The 16510-nt window shown below is 41.5% G+C and overlaps 1 protein-coding gene across 3 annotated transcripts in view; it reads right to left on the bottom strand.

Moving 5' to 3' along the window:
* Positions 1-16510, bottom strand: part of LOC117403718 (PDZ domain-containing protein 2-like) — a 113328-nt gene that overhangs the window by 29960 nt on the left and 66858 nt on the right. For all 3 annotated transcript variants that reach the window (XM_058989308.1, XM_058989314.1, XM_058989319.1), the window contains 6 exons: positions 16032-16202; positions 7764-7863; positions 5856-6004; positions 3717-3836; positions 3010-3124; positions 110-183 (listed from right to left, as the gene is read on the bottom strand). In XM_058989308.1, the coding sequence (XP_058845291.1) occupies positions 110-183; positions 3010-3124; positions 3717-3836; positions 5856-6004; positions 7764-7863; positions 16032-16202 (729 nt within the window). The remainder of the gene's footprint in view (positions 1-109; positions 184-3009; positions 3125-3716; positions 3837-5855; positions 6005-7763; positions 7864-16031; positions 16203-16510) is intronic.

Raw genomic sequence — 16510 nt, 5'->3', positions numbered from 1 at the left:
CATTTGCACACGACTCTATGCCTGAACACAGTAGAGTTGCATGCGACTTGTTTAAGACATTTCTGTCATTGCATTCACAGCAGCCCTTGCTCAGAATGAACTGAAATACCTTGAAGGTCTGGATGGCCTGCTGGTGGGTCAGGCCCTGCAGAGACTCTCCGTTCACTTCTAAGAGTTCATCCCCTGAGAGAGGCAACAGCAAGAGCAATACAAACAGTTACTACTGCAATCAAGAACAGCTTTCACAATGCAACAAGCAATGGACATCAACCAACAGCATCGGAGGAAAGACCTGACTGATCGCTTGAGACAGCACAGTGATTCTAAGCTGGTGTGTACATGTGGTTTGATCAGATCTGTTTTGCAAAAGGGTTTATACAGTAGCCTTTATTTTAAAGCACGATGCACTAATTGCTCACTATGTATGGAGAAAACCACATTTCAGTCTTTTCATTCTGTCTTTCGTTAAAACAAAGGCTGTGGTCCGTTTCACTAAGTGCATACAAGTCTCTGAAGTGCATTGCTGTCTGTCAGGGAGGTCCTGGTTAGTGATTTAAAGGACAGCAGTATGCAAGTCTCTGAAGTGCATTGCTGTCTGTAAGGGAGGTCCTGGTTAATGATTTAAAGGACAGCAGTATGCAAGTCTCTGAAGTGCATTGCTGTCTGTAAGGGAGGTCCTGGTTAGTGATTTAAAGGGACAGGAATATGCAAGTCTCTGAAGTACATTGCTGTCTGTCAGGGAGGTCCTGGTTAGTGATTTAAAGGGCAGCAGTGTTTTAATAGATACATTTAATAGACCCCATAATGATAATTCCCCATCACAGCCTACTAGTAACACTACATAAAACACCCACATTTAAATAACACAGATGGCACAGCGAGCCTATTTCAGTGGTCTGCTTGTCATTTTTTTCTAGGCATATTCGAGTATTCATTTTGTTCGAGTGTTATACGTTGTCAAAATTCTTCAGTTACAATTCTTATATTTCAGTATTATTGATAACAATTTAATAACATTTTTAAGGGAATATAGATACATCAGTAAGTATATTTTGACAAGTAGCGACACACTTTCACCGGGATTTTGTGGCATGTGTTTCTCTTCTCTAAATAACCAGTCCAATTGAATTTTCACAGAAAATGTAGCTTGGTATTTAAGACCCTTTTCTCATCTGTTTTATTTTTGTCTCTCGAAGCCTATGACTAGTGCATTTGTTAGTCATGCTTTAGTACATGATTACAGATTATGTAGAAAGGTCACATAATCCTTAATCACATCTCTTAAAAAAACAAAGTGCACAGTGAGAGCCAATAACTCTAGCTTGGCCAAAAGTTTTGCATCACCTAGAATTATAGAATTGAGACATAATTAAAAAAAAACAAAAAAACAATAGGAACATGTGACAGGAAGCCCTGTCACTGGTTCCTGTACAAGTGTGTGCAGCTGAGACGCGTTGCTGGGCAACCAATTGGGCAGTTAGGCTCGCCAGCACTGAGCGGATCAGGAGGTCTGGATTGGCTGGAGGGCGTGCCCGGGCTTGCTGCTCAGAGTTCAAAAATCATCTGCGCCATAGTTCGAGGCTACCGCACGGACACTGCCACACAGACGAGCGCTGAGGGAAAGCTTGCTTTGTTTACATCAGGAGGAGAGTGTCTGCTCTGCAGGAAAACTACTACGGAACCCCTTGACTGCAAGACGCGGGCCTGTGAAGGCTGCTCAGCCAGGACCGTCACAACGACCCGGAGTCGCTGGACTTCGGGAGCAGCAGCAGTAGTTCAGTTTAGGGGATGTTGATCCCAACAGTACAGACAGGTTATCGTAGGGTAGTAGGTTCTTGAAGCGGGATGTTCCTTTAAGTGGGACTAGCGCGCGCCATTTTGTGTGGCAAACTTTTATTTTTAGCTTTGTTTTCTTTTCTTTATTAAATGTGACACTAGGGCTACCATTGCTGGTACCCTAGTGGCAGCACTTGTGTTGTGATTAAATCTGTGCGCCTGTCCGGTGTGTCAACACCAATGCCCTGTGTCTGCCTGTCAACACCAATGCCCTGTGTCTGCCTGTCAACACCAATGCCCTGTGTCTGCCTGTCAACACCAATGCCCTGTGTCTGCCTCATTATTATCCAGTGACGACCCACGCACCTATCACATCCCCTGTTACAGAACATAATTTAGAAATTTGATTTAACATCATGTAATTCAAATATACTACAAAATGATATTGCAAAAGTCTACAGGAAACCATAATAATAGTACAGTATTTCATGTTAGACTTCGACGTGTCACAGTTTTAATTTTTTGTCAGTTTTTTGTTAAGTATATGGAAAACTACAAAGCGGTATATGTAATTCAATATGTTAACGTAACATTATTCAGGAGGTTTCATTCGACTATGATGCAAAATTAGTTAATTCTATAGAGTGATGCAAAACTTTTGCCTACAGCTGCACATTTAAATGTATTACATAACGTTTATATATTGAATATGTGTATATCAGTTATATTATTTTGTATACTTTAAATGGACTAACCCCATCAGAGACGTATTCATAAAGTAAGCTAAACGGTCTGCTTGCTAACTTCATGACAAGTGAAGCCCACTATACTAAACAAGGAGGGACTGGAACAGTGGGCAGCAGTGTGGAGTAGTGGTTAGGGCTCTGGACTCTTGACCGGAGGGTCATGGGTTCAATCCCAGGTGGGGGACACTGCTGCTGTACCCTTGAGCAAGGTACTTTACCTAGATTGCTCCAGTAAAAACCCAACTGTATAAATGGGTAACTGTGTGTAAAAAATAATGTAATTGTATGTAAAAATGAGATATCTTGTAACAATTGTAAGTCGCCCTGGATAAGGGCGTCTGCTAAGAAATAAAATAATAATAATAATAATCTGCAAGTGAAATACAGGGATTAAGAGGATAGAACTGCACTGCTTGTGAATGAATAGCGCTCACCTGTTTTAGTGTAAAGTACAGCATGCTGCTTCAAAGAAAGACACGCGCTTTACCTTCTTTGAGCCTCCCGTCAGCAGCAGCTGCACCACTGGGAAAGATTGTCTTCACGAAAATCCCCATTCTTCCACGAGCTGAATCCTGCCCACCAACAATACTGAAACCAAGACCCTGATATAAAACAGGAAATGAATAAATACATCAATACAAATGAACCGCTTTCTGTGTGACTTGGGAGGGAGCAGCAGCATGCTTCACTGAACGCTTCATAAAGTGCCTCTGCAGTACCGGGACACTCGGCTAAATGAGTTCTTACGCCAGTGGGATGTCGTGCCAGATGCTAATGAAATGCCAGTGGCATTCATGGTGCCAGCCGGGTCTTGGTATTTCCTAGAAATTCATTTTGTCAGAAGGCTGTAGTAAGCCAGTAGACCCATTTTATGTTCTGACATTTGTTCTTTCAAGCTTGAAATGACCTTAGACGCCGCTATGGTGCAAGGCTTTCAAAGAAAAAGTTAGAGCAAGGGCCAACTCGTTTACAACAATGTGCTTTCTGAACTAGTAACTATTAACTATGAAACGGAAATGTTTTTAGGTGCTTCAATGAATTTATTTGTACAGGGGTATTCACATACATATTTTGTCAGAAGGCAAACAGTGTTCGTAAGTTCCCCAAACCTGGCTTGAGTGTGAAAAATTAGAGCTGAGAGTGATTTGAATGCCTCGATTCCCAGAGAAGCAGCTGGAAGTGCTAGAAACTCACCTTCCCTTGCCCCTTCATCAGAACTATATTGGAGATAATAGACGGCTGGGCCAGTCGCCATGGAGACTCCACTTGAACGGTGCTTAGGGAGCGTGCTGATTTCTTCACAATTTGGTATTCCTGAAAACAGTAAAGGGAGAGAAGAAGAGACAAATCAAACACTATGCTCAGGCCTTCTCTACCACTCACCTTCTTATCAAGATGCAGTGATCGCCATGACATCCAGGCGACACGAAGAATGATGTCAATAGACAGCTATTATGTTAGTGTAGTAAGATGTAACATTAATGAAGAATGTTGTAAACAGACAGCTATTATATTAGTGTAGTAAGATGTAACATTAATGAAGAATGTTGTAAACAGACAGCCAGTATATTAGAGTAGTAAGATGTAACATTAACCCTTTGCAGTTCATTTATTAAGTGCATGTCAGGCGTGTCAGGTCCAATTTATTTTCACACGCGCAGATAATTTTAGACGCGCTGTTTAAAAGTTGTTTTTTTTTCACAGTCAAACGGGTTTAAAAGGCCCTGCATATCAACAAAGCACTCACTAGGCATCTCCAGCCCCGCCCCACCCTTTCGTTCGCTATAGCTTTCATATATGCTAAGAAATAAATAATAATAATAATAATAGTCGTACATACCGATCCATCATCTCCTAATCACTCGTTTTATCACCAAACGCCTCAATAATGCGATCCAAGTCATTATTTTATTACTATAACATCTGAAAAAAGCTCTGCAAATGTCCGTGATATTCTCTGAGCGCTGATGTAGTCACAGCCAGCTTGTTTCCTTATGGCCTCCATTATCAGATGCCAGGGGCAAGTATGACTATTCATGAGATATGCCTGGAGAAAAAACGACTAGAAACCTGTTTTTTGCGTCTTTTTGATGATGTCGGACAGGGTCTGACATTGGACCGGATAGGAATAATTGCAATGTCGGACCAGGTCCGACATAGGACCGCAAAGGGTTAATGAAGAATGTTGTAAATAGGCAGCTAGTATATTAGAGTAGTAAAATGTAACATGTTTGTGAGACTCTACTGAATGATGGGGTCGGTTTCCAAGCAGAAGACAGAGGGCACTGTGACAAGAATTAAAAGCATTTTCCAAGAGGAGACTGGAAATCTACACGAATCCATGCTGTCAGTCTAGCTGGCTGCGTATCATTCTTTATAGCACTTGCAGAACTTAACAGCCTAGCTATGAATTTCTTTCTTTCAGTGCTGACACAGAATAACAAAGTTATTCATAGTTTCATTTTTAGTTTGTACTACGTGGAGATTGTTAATTTTTTAATATGCCAAGATTTCTGGTTTATTTCAACCCCTGGTTTGTCAATCAGCAAATCACTGACTGATCATTTCCATGACTGGTACAAGTGTTACAGTAGTGAGCACATTTATTAGAGCACCTCATTTTATTTGTATAGCATGTTCTGTTTACACTGAGCCGTGAATTTATGCCTGAATGGATGAAGCATGAAGGCTGTGCATTCACATAATCTAGTAAGCTTTGAGGTTTGCTTGTTTGGATATGAAGATATAGTATAATTAAGTCATTTAAATTATCAACATATTGCATCTGTCGTTTGTCTGAAGACTTGCCTTGTAAATTGTAATTGTGATGCTGTCTGCGTATGTTTTAGATACTAATATCTGTGCCCTTGTTACTTGTAGATACACCTGCATACACCGTTTTACTTGTTTCATGGTTGTACAGATGTTTAACGATTGCTTTGGAAACTCATTTCTATTTGGTTGACGTCCCCTGCTCTTCACAGATCCCAGGGTGCATTTCTGCATACACCCTGAGAGCTGGAATCTGAGAGGTCTATTCAACCTCTTGAATGGGTGCGACTCATGAGATTTCAGAAGCATGCTTGAGCCAGCATTCATCACATGTGCCCACCTAGTCAGTCATAGCACTGCTTACATCACTGAAAGCAACAGACAGACAGGAAAACATATAGGGCGCAGGGGGTGATGTGACACTACTGTCGTCACCCCAGACTCCAACCCTGCCCAGTCTATAGCAGAGTAGCTCAATAGCATTCCGTACAGCGTGGCATGTTTAGTGAAATACAGTGTAATAATAAAGACAGTATATTAAAGGAGAGTTTGAGCCCTGACCTGCCGGGTGCCCACTGTGTCGAGCTGCTGTGGCAGGGAGTGCTTGCGGCCCCCTCGGGAGTGTTTCTCTGACACGTCGCAGCCAGCCTCCTCGTTCTCTACAATGAGCTCGTCGTCCTCTCCAACCGACTCCAAGCGGCTCCCTCCCCCTGTGAGACAACAACGTCACAGTCAGTTACCAAGAGGTGCCTGCAGTGCACACTGTGCTGCTGCAAACTGCACACTGTCCAGTGCATCAACATCACAGTCAGAAAATAAGAGGAGCCTGCAGTGCACACTGTGCTGCTGCAAACTGCACACTGTCCAGTGCAACAACATCACAGTCAGTAACACAAGAGGAGCCTGCAGTGCACACTGTGCTGCTGCAAACTGCACACTATCCAGTGCAACAACATCACAGTCAGTAACACAAGAGAAGCCTGCAGTGCACACTGTGCTGCTGCAAACTGCACACTGTCCAGTGCAACAACATCACAGTCAGTAACCCAAAAGGAGCCTGCAGTGCACACTGTGCTGCTGCAAACTGCACACTGTCCAGCGCAACAACATCACAGTCATTAACCCAAGAGGAGCCTGCAGTGCACACTGTGCTGCTGCAAACTGCACACTGTCCAGTGCAACAACATCACAGTCAGTAACACAAGAGGAGCCTGCAGTGCACACTGTGCTGCTGCAAACTGCACACTGTCCAGTGCAACGATGTCACAGTCAGTAACACAAGAGGAGCCTGCAGTGCACACTGTGCTGCTGCAAACAGCACACTGTCAAAACAGAATCTACCTGCTTTTGAAACAAATTCTTAAGAGTACCATTTGCCCTTCAATCTCATATACACAGAGAAAAAGACCAGCACAATGTGACCCCAGGGCCTGTAGGGGATAGCTATATTGTGCCAACAGGTTACCTGTTGAACAGCCACTAAATAGTAGGGTCATGCTTAGTGAGCATTTATTTTATTTTCCTAAGTGAGCCAGGCTGTTTAGTCATTGAGGCAAAGGTCTAACTTTCAGTGAGGTCTCTGAGCCGTGACGATTCAAGTTAAAAGCCAAACAAATACAAACACGGCAATAAAGAAAAAGTAATCATGAAAACCACCACCTGCATTCACCTTGCACATGTCCTTACATAACAATCAATTCTGATATCCACAATCTCTTCAATGAGCAGGTCCTCACCAAGGAGTCTTACATACTGGATCAGCGGTTCTTTATATATTCGTATACACTATATCCAAGGCAGTGGGGGGTGATAACAGCTGTTGTGCAATATATTTCATCACCACAACATTGTAATTGTGTTATTCATTATGCACTCAATATAAATGTTTTATTTATTACATTGTGTGCTTCCTACATAGTGATGCATCATGGGGCTGTTTTACTAGTTGATATCAATACCACATTTTGGTAGAAAACCAGATGTCAGTATCAGCTGTGGCAATGCATACTATTTATTAGGAACGGTGATCTACAAATCAGGTGCAATGTGTTTTATTGTTAGATTAGGGCATCTTTACGCACGTGATACGTCAATCAAGTATTTTTTCTTACCTGTAACTGGTTGCGTTGCAAGACAATCTCCCAATAGTCACAAAACTTAAGTATGAAGCAGCCTTTATTCTTGACCTTTTCTTTATGAGTGAAATATAGAGAACGCCAGCAAAAACAAAGAAAGCCAAGAAAGAAAAAACGAATCCTGAAAACTTCGATGAGTGAGCCAAATTCAGACCTTTAAATCATCCTAACTGAAAACGTTAACAGCACAAATGGGTAACACTCATGAAATAAGGAACACACCCAAGTGCCAACACATTTCTGAATTAAAAAAAGAAGAATCCTCTGTACACCTGCAACATATGCAACTGCTGACCTGCTGGAAGTTCATTAGGAGGATCCTTATGATACTGACCTTGAGATCTGCTTCTGAACTTCATGGGCGTTGGACTGCGGCAGCATCCCTTGGGTCCCTCTGTCCTTCCTCGATCCTCAAGCTTATCAGCTTCTGTGAGCTGCAGCAGAAGACAACGAAGATAAGCAGCTATTGCTGTAGCCATTGCTATGCAGTATATCTGCTAATTCATAGAAGAAGCTGTCCTTGAAAAAGTAAGAATGTGATAGCAGGCTTTGGTTCTCTTGGTAGATAGATCACACTTCCACAGTAGCTCACTTCACTTCTTGATTACGTGTATTCAACACTTAACTTTGAAAACACTCCATTGAAAGGATGTAAGATAAACCTTATGAGAAACTAAGTCGAGTGGAAAAAGGTATATGCAGCATGTCACATATAACACTGTATCTAATGATTTACTTGGTGTTGCAGCGAATGCAAGGTGCAGTAGTTCTGTAAAAGCACGCCTGCAGAAAGAGTCTTTCGATGGACATAACTACTATAGCTGCTTCCTACTGAAATATGTATAGCGCTCTCCAGTTTAGGAGCGGGATAGATAAAACACAATATCTTAAGAGACCACAAATGAATGATTCAGTCCATTATTTAATACTATTTAAAAAAAGCCTGCAGCTATTAGATGATAGATATTCCCATAACTTCTATTGAAATGATTTTCTTTATTACAGATTACAAGCTTGATATGGAAGAAGCCAAAAGGTTCCAGTCATGCATGGAGTTTGGTATGTTATGAATTATTTTGAAAATCTCTAGTTAAATACTTTTCATTGTCTTATTACCTGCTTGAAAAATGACTGCAAGGATAAAATTGGGACTGTACTGTATAAAGAGAATGGGGACATTTAGAAATGTCTGTACTAGTAAGAGTTGTGAGGTAAAAAAAAATTGCATTTGCTGTGGAATACTGACAAAAACACAGACAGCAACTTCTGAAAGGACCCCAAGGTTTTCTGTAAAGTTGAATGCCAATTTATGATATGATTTTAGAATAATAAAACACACATACAATTCTGAAATACACCCCTGCAATCTGTCCATCTGTATTAATCAGGTTGAGAAATAAACTCACACAAATAAAACGGTGGCTGCCAGCTTTTACCATTTCAACCCTTTTTAAGATTGTGAAATGGAAGAAGTGTCTGGCAACGTGTTCACCAATGGCAGGGCATGGTTCCAGCACCGTGATCTTTGTTACCATGGTGACTGCTTGGCTTGGTTTAGTTTCCCCGTTCCTCCAAGAATCTGTCAGCTTGTGTGGAATGTGACACACTGCTGCCTGGTAATCACCCCACTTACAGGAGAAGATGACTGGCAAGCCTTTCGCTAAGTGACAATGAAGTCACTGGTAGCAACAGCGCCTGGAGAAGCCATGGGCTGATAAAACCTTTACCTGCCAAAGCTCATACGAATACTAACTTAATGGATCTGGAATTGCTTTAAATCATGTGCAGTGACATTTTATTTATTCCTTGAGTAAAGCGCTTCTTTACAACCCTATAAAAACACAGTAGTGTGCTATATAGAATACTATTACCCAGTTACATTGCACTGTATAGATCACACAAAGGGTACGCATTATATTCTGAAATTACAGCACTCCAATGTTGCACATTTTATGTTTAGATGTACAGTAACAGTTCATGCAATGATTTACTATCTGGATTACAACTTCAATTAAAGGAAGCAATACAGAGAAGGGTTTGCAGAACGTTAGCCTCTGCTAGGATTCCAACCCCAAACATCTGCCTGCAAGGCATCTCTACAGTAGATAAAAGGCTGTCAGCTGTGCCAAAAACCAAACACAGATTATCCTGCAAAATCACTGTCTCGCTCCTACTGCCTTCTCATACTGAGACTGCCCCACATGGAAAGGATCATTTACCCTTCTTTCTGGCTTTAACTTGTACAGAGGTTATGCCTGTTCTGTGTGAGAGCATAGAAGCCCACAAAACCTGGGCAACAGTCCCAGGTTCCTAAGCGTCACCATATGGCCACAGTTTCAAAAACAGGGACGTAAAACTAAACTGTAAAGATCCTGCCTTTGATTAGAGGTGATTAAATATACATTTATTACAACTTCATTAAAATGGGTTCTTTACGTCTAGACAATTAGTCCAATTTCAGTAATAATAAACAACTGAAGCAAAAACAGTTTAGTAGCCTTTTAAAATCTCTACATAATCCAAGCATTCTTCAATAGGAAATGGAACCACAAAGCAGATATACTGTAGGCTAGCTGTCAACAGGGGGCTGTATTCATTCCCACTTCATTAACTATAAATCTACTGTACAAAGTGACATTTGAGGTACGAGCACCTGTGTATACAAAACACATGCATGAGGTCAGTCTTTGTTTGTATCAAAGGTGCAGCTCTGCAGTATGGGAAATACTGCATTAACCCTTCCAAACAGACTCACACAGGTGACATATGGATAGTGCCTCAAACATCACTTCATCCGCTATCTATCTAGTTCATGCCATTTGAGACGTACATTTCGGGGTCCAAATCCAGGCTTTATTTTGACAACTTTTCACTCCAGCGCCAAAGTTCTAAAAGAAACAAACATGTCCGTAATAACCAGTAAGAAACAAGTTACAGGATGCAGGCATCTCAGGAATTCCTGTGTTGTTTATTTCTTAAAAAGAGACATGTTCGCACTGGATTAAAAGCTTAAAAACCATGCCTTGCTTGAGTAGATGGAAATACAGTATGTAACATAAAAAAAAAACCTGAAGTCATTGTTTGTTAGTCCATTAAATTGGCTTCAGAAAGCAGCTGAATAAGCCCAACAATTATTAATGTCTCTAAAATATCAATTCCAATTTCTTTGAAGATATTGGCATATCAATTGGGAATTGATTTGAAACAGGAATCGCCCAAGACCCTGCTCTTATATATAGTCTTCTTGTGAGCACTTTGGATGGAAAATGAGAAGACATACCATAAGAGACAGGATCAACTGGACATGTTAACCTATTAAAAACCATCTTTTAACTAAGAGAAAACACAATACATACTTAATGCCGTTATCAATGTCTTCAGAATGTCTGTCAGTTTTAGTCTATCATACATGACACGATTACAACTTATGGCAAAATGAGATGTACTGGCATGGCATATTGGTTAACTACAGTGAGAGTGACTTCAATTACAGTATGTATAACAATTGTGGCAGGGCAAATTCCTGCCTGGGAAAATGTGTTGGGGGTTGGCAGGGATAGGGTTTATTTCTGTCCCTGCCAGATAAATGTGTGTGTGGGTGTGTTTGCACAGCCACACGTTTAATTAATTATTATTATTTATTTCTTAGCAGACACCCTTATCCAGGGCGTCTGCAATTATTGCTTTTAATTGTTGTGTTTAATTTAATTGATATCACCTCGCTGTAATTATTATTATTATTTATTTCTTAGCAGACGCCCTTATCAAGGGCGACTTACAATTGTTACAAGATATCACATTAATTTTACATTCAATTACCCATTTATACAGTTGGGTTTTTACTGGAGCAATCTAAGTAAAGTACCTTGCTCAAGGCTACAGCAGCAGTGTCCCCCACCTGGGATTGAACCCACGACCCTCCGGTCAAGAGTCCAGAGCCCTAACCACTACTCCACACTGCTGCGGGTTAGCAGGCAGGTATAAAAACAGGGAAAAAGTTTTGTTCTGGGCAGTCTGTGAGAAGGTAAGAGGCTGTCATTGTGAAGGTAGAGGCTGTCATTGTGAAGGTAAGAGGCTGTCATTGTGAAGGTAAGAGTCTGTCATTGTGAAGGTAGAGGCTGTCATTGTGAAGGTAAGAGGCTGGCATTGTGAAGGTAGAGCCAGGCATTGTGAAGGTAAGAGGCTGGCATTGTGAAGGTAAGAGGCTGTCATTGTGAAGGTAAGAGGCTGGCATTGTGAAGGTAAGAGGCTGGCATTGTGAAGGTAAGAGGCTGGCATTGTGAAGGTAAGAGGCTGGCATTGTGAAGGTAAGAGGCTGTCATTGTGAAGGTAAGAGGCTGTCATTGTGAAGGTAGAGGCTGTCATTGTGAAGGTAAGAGGCTGTCATTGTGAAGGTAAGAGTCTGTCATTGTGAAGGTAGAGGCTGTCATTGTGAAGGTAAGAGGCTGGCATTGTGAAGGTAGAGCCAGGCATTGTGAAGGTAAGAGGCTGGCATTGTGAAGGTAAGAGTCTGTCATTGTGAAGGTAAGAGGCTGTCATTGTGAAGGTAAGAGGCTGGCATTGTGAAGGTAAGAGGCTGGCATTGTGAAGGTAAGAGGCTGGCATTGTGAAGGTAAGAGGCTGGCATTGTGAAGGTAAGAGGCTGTCATTGTGAAGGTAAGAGGCTGTCATTGTGAAGGTAAGAGGCTGGCATTGTGAAGGTAGAGCCAGGCATTGTGAAGGTAAGAGGCTGGCATTGTGAAGGTAAGAGGCTGTCATTGTGAAGGTAAGAGGCTGTCATTGTGAAGGTAAGAGGCTGGCATTGTGAAGGTAAGAGGCTGGCATTGTGAAGGTAAGAGGCTGGCATTGTGAAGGTAAGAGGCTGGCACTGTGAAGGTAAGAGGCTGTCATTGTGAAGGTAAGAGGCTGTCATTGTGAAGGTAAGAGTCTGTCATTGTGAAGGTAAGAGGCTGTCATTGTGAAGGTAAGAGGCTGGCATTGTGAAGGTAAGAGGCTGGCATTGTGAAGGTAAGAGGCTGGCATTGTGAAGGTAAGAGGCTGGCATTGTGAAGGTAAGAGGCTGGCATTGTGAAGGTAAGAGGCTGGCATTGTGAAGGTAGAGGCTGTCATTGTGAAGGGACCTGTGTGGTTCATAAAGGCAGTGTGTAAACCTTTTTGTGTGTGTTTGAAAAAATTGTTTTTGTTTATCGATAAACGGCTTAGCTGCCCAATTGTAGTTAGAACTGTGAAGAAATGTTTAGTTAGTGAGGGGAGTTAGGTTTTTGTTTAGATTTTTCTTTTATTTCTGTTAAAATAATAAAAGGCATGAAAGTGCTTAAAAACTTCACATTCCTGTGTCTGGGTCTGTTTCAAAAAGGCAAACAAACCTCAGAATAAGTCAAATCTTTCACACAATGTTAATATTGACCCTATAATTTACTATTGCGTGTTAGCTCTCACCCAGTAAATAGCAGTCGATTTTACAGACTGTAGTTAATTACCCTGGCATAAAAAGCCCAATACACCTAAAATAGTGATCCCAGGCAATGCAACAGACATCTATGTAACAGAGTATTAAAATGGAGCATAAAACCTAAATTTTGGACAGCACATTGAATCACATAATTTCTTTGATTTACTGCATCATGCTCAGACAGACCCCTGGAAGTGGAATAATGGCACATGCAATTAGCAGCGCAGGGCTCGTGTGCAGAGGAAGTAGCCCGAGTATCTGAAAAGCACTGGGTCAGAACCCTTCACATACATTCACTCAAAAGCTAACACGGTAGTAAATACTGAGTGTGTGTCACAATACAACCTCTCTACTGATTCTGTGAAGTACAGTTTTTAACATTATAAACTTGTTCCAGTGTATTGTGTGCATGTCTGACATGTGCAGACCACAAACACTGTGCAGGTGCTCCTGGTCTCCCAGCTCTGTGGTCCCAATGGAATATACAATATGATGGACGGGATTACATTGGATCTCTACTCGTATCTCCGATTTACTGCTTTGTAAATTAAAAAATTGATGCAAGACTATTTTTAACTAATGTTTGTATATCCTGTCATTTATTACACCAATTGTTCAGTGTAATATTTTGTTTGTTAATTTGTACTTTAAGCCAAAGACAAGGTATTTTTAATATCACATAAAGTACTGATGTAATATTCTGTCTGTCCACAATAATGTAATACAGTCAGCACTCGGATATCCCTTACCCAGATACATGTCCAGTTGCGTTTTACCACCCTTGTATTAAGAATAAAATCAATCCACATTATATATATAATGTAACAAATTAAAGCACTTACCCATCGCACGCGATTTCCGACTCCATCACCCGTTTTCTGATACAAAGCCCTTCTCTCCAATGTTACAATATATTTGAGTCAAAATTTGATAGGGTCGGATATGTGAGCTATGACTGTACATAAATTTATGAATCTGTTTTTTATAACCATAATATGTGCACTTGATCTTCAATTTGAAAAAGACAGAAGGAGAACTAATTTGATGAGACACTGATCTGGGGGTTATCGTTGTCAAAAGCCTTTGTTTAATCTGCCTGAATGGCTACGATAGAAGAGCTGATTCTCCAGGCAGCCAGATAGCTTTGAAAACCAAACACCTACACAGCACTGGGGATGCAGCCTGACAGACACAGCTGTGTGTGTGTTATCAGCACGGTCCTGAGATCTGCCATTAAACTGATACCACGTTCACAGTCTGTATAACTCACTGAATCCATTTCGAAGCATCTGAAATGTCCTTCACCAGCATTCTCACTCCACTGCTGCCTTCCCCTGCCCACAATCACACCTGCAGACAGTAGGGCTGTACTGATACTAAAATCAGACAGACTCTGTTAGGTAGTAAAAACCATGCAAAGCTACAACTGCTTAGTTTCTAAATGCTTGCATTCTGTTTTCTTTTTGAGTAAAATATTTACTTGAGATCTGCAGAGGATTAGCCACGATGCAAACACGGAACCTGAAACTGAATACAGAACAGTTCTAAGATAATGATGAAGATGACTGACAATTTCCTCTGTAGGTTTTAAAAGTTAAACATGGGAAGTGCATCCACTACCATAAGCACAGCAACATAACGCTGATATAAAGAAAACAATACGTACCCAACAGAGAGAAAAATAAGTAATTTACTCCCTGTGTTTCTCTCACACATACTCTATAAACCACTTCAGTTCACTGAATCACGGTTTGTTGGTAGCAGCAAAAAGCCCTCAAGTGAATCACTTCCCTGTACATCACTCTAACAGGTCCTTCTCATTACTCTTAGTATCTCAATGTACAAGGGGCTGTGATGCAGAGAACCAGCTTCATGAGCTGTGAAACACTTCTGCAAAACTGCAAGACAGATGGACAGTAGTGTTGTTAGATAATATGCGGTGTAAAGGCCAACATTATGAAACTCCAGAAATCATGCTAGAGGACAGACAACGGGAGCAGCCCTGGATCCTGAGCTCAACACCAACCTCTGCAGCATCCAGTGATTCATAGAGTGGATAGGTGGCACACTGGAACGCCAAATAGTTTCTTTTGTGTGTTTGCTATCCTCCCACCTATGTACAGTACCACTGCCTTTAATCTGGATTTCCTGTCTGTTTAATTGTCACACTCATCACTCTCCTTGCAAGAAAAAAAAAGAAAAGAAAATTACAGTCCCTTCCAGAGGCGGAAATTGCTACAGACAATATATCAAACACCCCAAGCAGCTGGTATACATTTGTCATCTAAAGAAAGCCTTGAGTTATTTTTAATTGTAATGATCTGTATGTTTCATCAGCAGGCCCAACAGATTGATCAGCTAATTGTGTCACAGATGGGAGCACTGGTTAATTTCAACCCATGGCCACTAACACTGAGAAGCACCGCACACCATACGTAACACTGTGGGGACCCTGACCCAGTTTGAAGAGGCATTGGTATTATTTCTTCCCCTGTTTAATTATGGACTTACGTCATTCCCTGGTGATATGTGCTTTGCCAGGCTCTGAAAGCATTGCAAAAATTACATACAGTATGCCAACTCAAGAAACCAACAAACAAACAAACCATGTAATTGAAATAGCAAGTGGTATATGATTCTTTAACATTGAAATGCAGACTCCGGCAGGTGAAATAAGACAATGGGGTTGACTTCATGCTTGTGGATCTCAAGCCAGATATATCCAGCCTCTTGCAAAAACCTCTGCTTTTTTTTTTTGTGACGCCGGCAAAAAATGATAAAGCAGCAACACTGTAACTTCCACATTTCAAAGTAAAGGATTTGTGACTTTGCTCCCTGCAAGTACTTCTGTTTGTGTTGTGTAACGCAGTGAAGGTTGATTTAGGAGGTTTATATCTACATTACTACAGTACAAGGATACACAAAAGGGCTAGATTTACTGCACACTGGCTGCAGTCTCCAGTAAAACAAAACTGGTAAGAATCACCCTAGGCGTGAGTCAGGGCCTGTCAATCCCCAGTCTGAGACGTCTGTTTGTAGGTTTGCAACACTGCAGAGAAGCTTGCTAAAGCTGACCCAAAATACAGTACATGGACACAGAGGCAGACTGCCACATACAAACCACAAAAACCTTCTTATAGTCCAACATACCGAATCCTGAGTGGGCAGAGAGAGGCAGCTGGCTGTCACATCCTCCACATCCGGCTTCACATTCTCTTTATTCTCCGTGGGGGATGGGGAGTTGCCCTGGGACGAGCAGGTACTCACTAAATCAGGCAGGCTGGTCGAGGGATACTTCTGGAGATCCACCTGCGACTCCTCCTGCCAGGGAAAGGGGGTTAGGATGCAGACTGAACTGGGCACGCTTCTGTAATACGCTTTGCAATATTTTTCAGAATTTTATTTTCATGGAGCTTTTTGTGTTGCCCTAGGGGATTGCCACAGGAGGTTTCCAGAATCGAACACCTTCTACTTATCCTTGACAAGTCGCTGTGGTATGCACCAGGAGACGTGAAATGACATCTGTGAACAACAGCTGTGAGCAATGGAGATGACATTTACCAAGAGCTGATGAACACAATTATTAACAAATAAATAAAAAAGCAGGTACGTACAGTATGTGCTGGTTA

The sequence above is a fragment of the Acipenser ruthenus genome, chromosome 2 (genome assembly GCF_902713425.1).
Source record: "Acipenser ruthenus chromosome 2, fAciRut3.2 maternal haplotype, whole genome shotgun sequence".
NCBI classification, from domain to species: domain Eukaryota; kingdom Metazoa; phylum Chordata; class Actinopteri; order Acipenseriformes; family Acipenseridae; genus Acipenser; species Acipenser ruthenus.
Note: the sequence above shows the minus strand (reverse complement) of the source record. Positions and strands in the feature narration are given on the sequence as shown.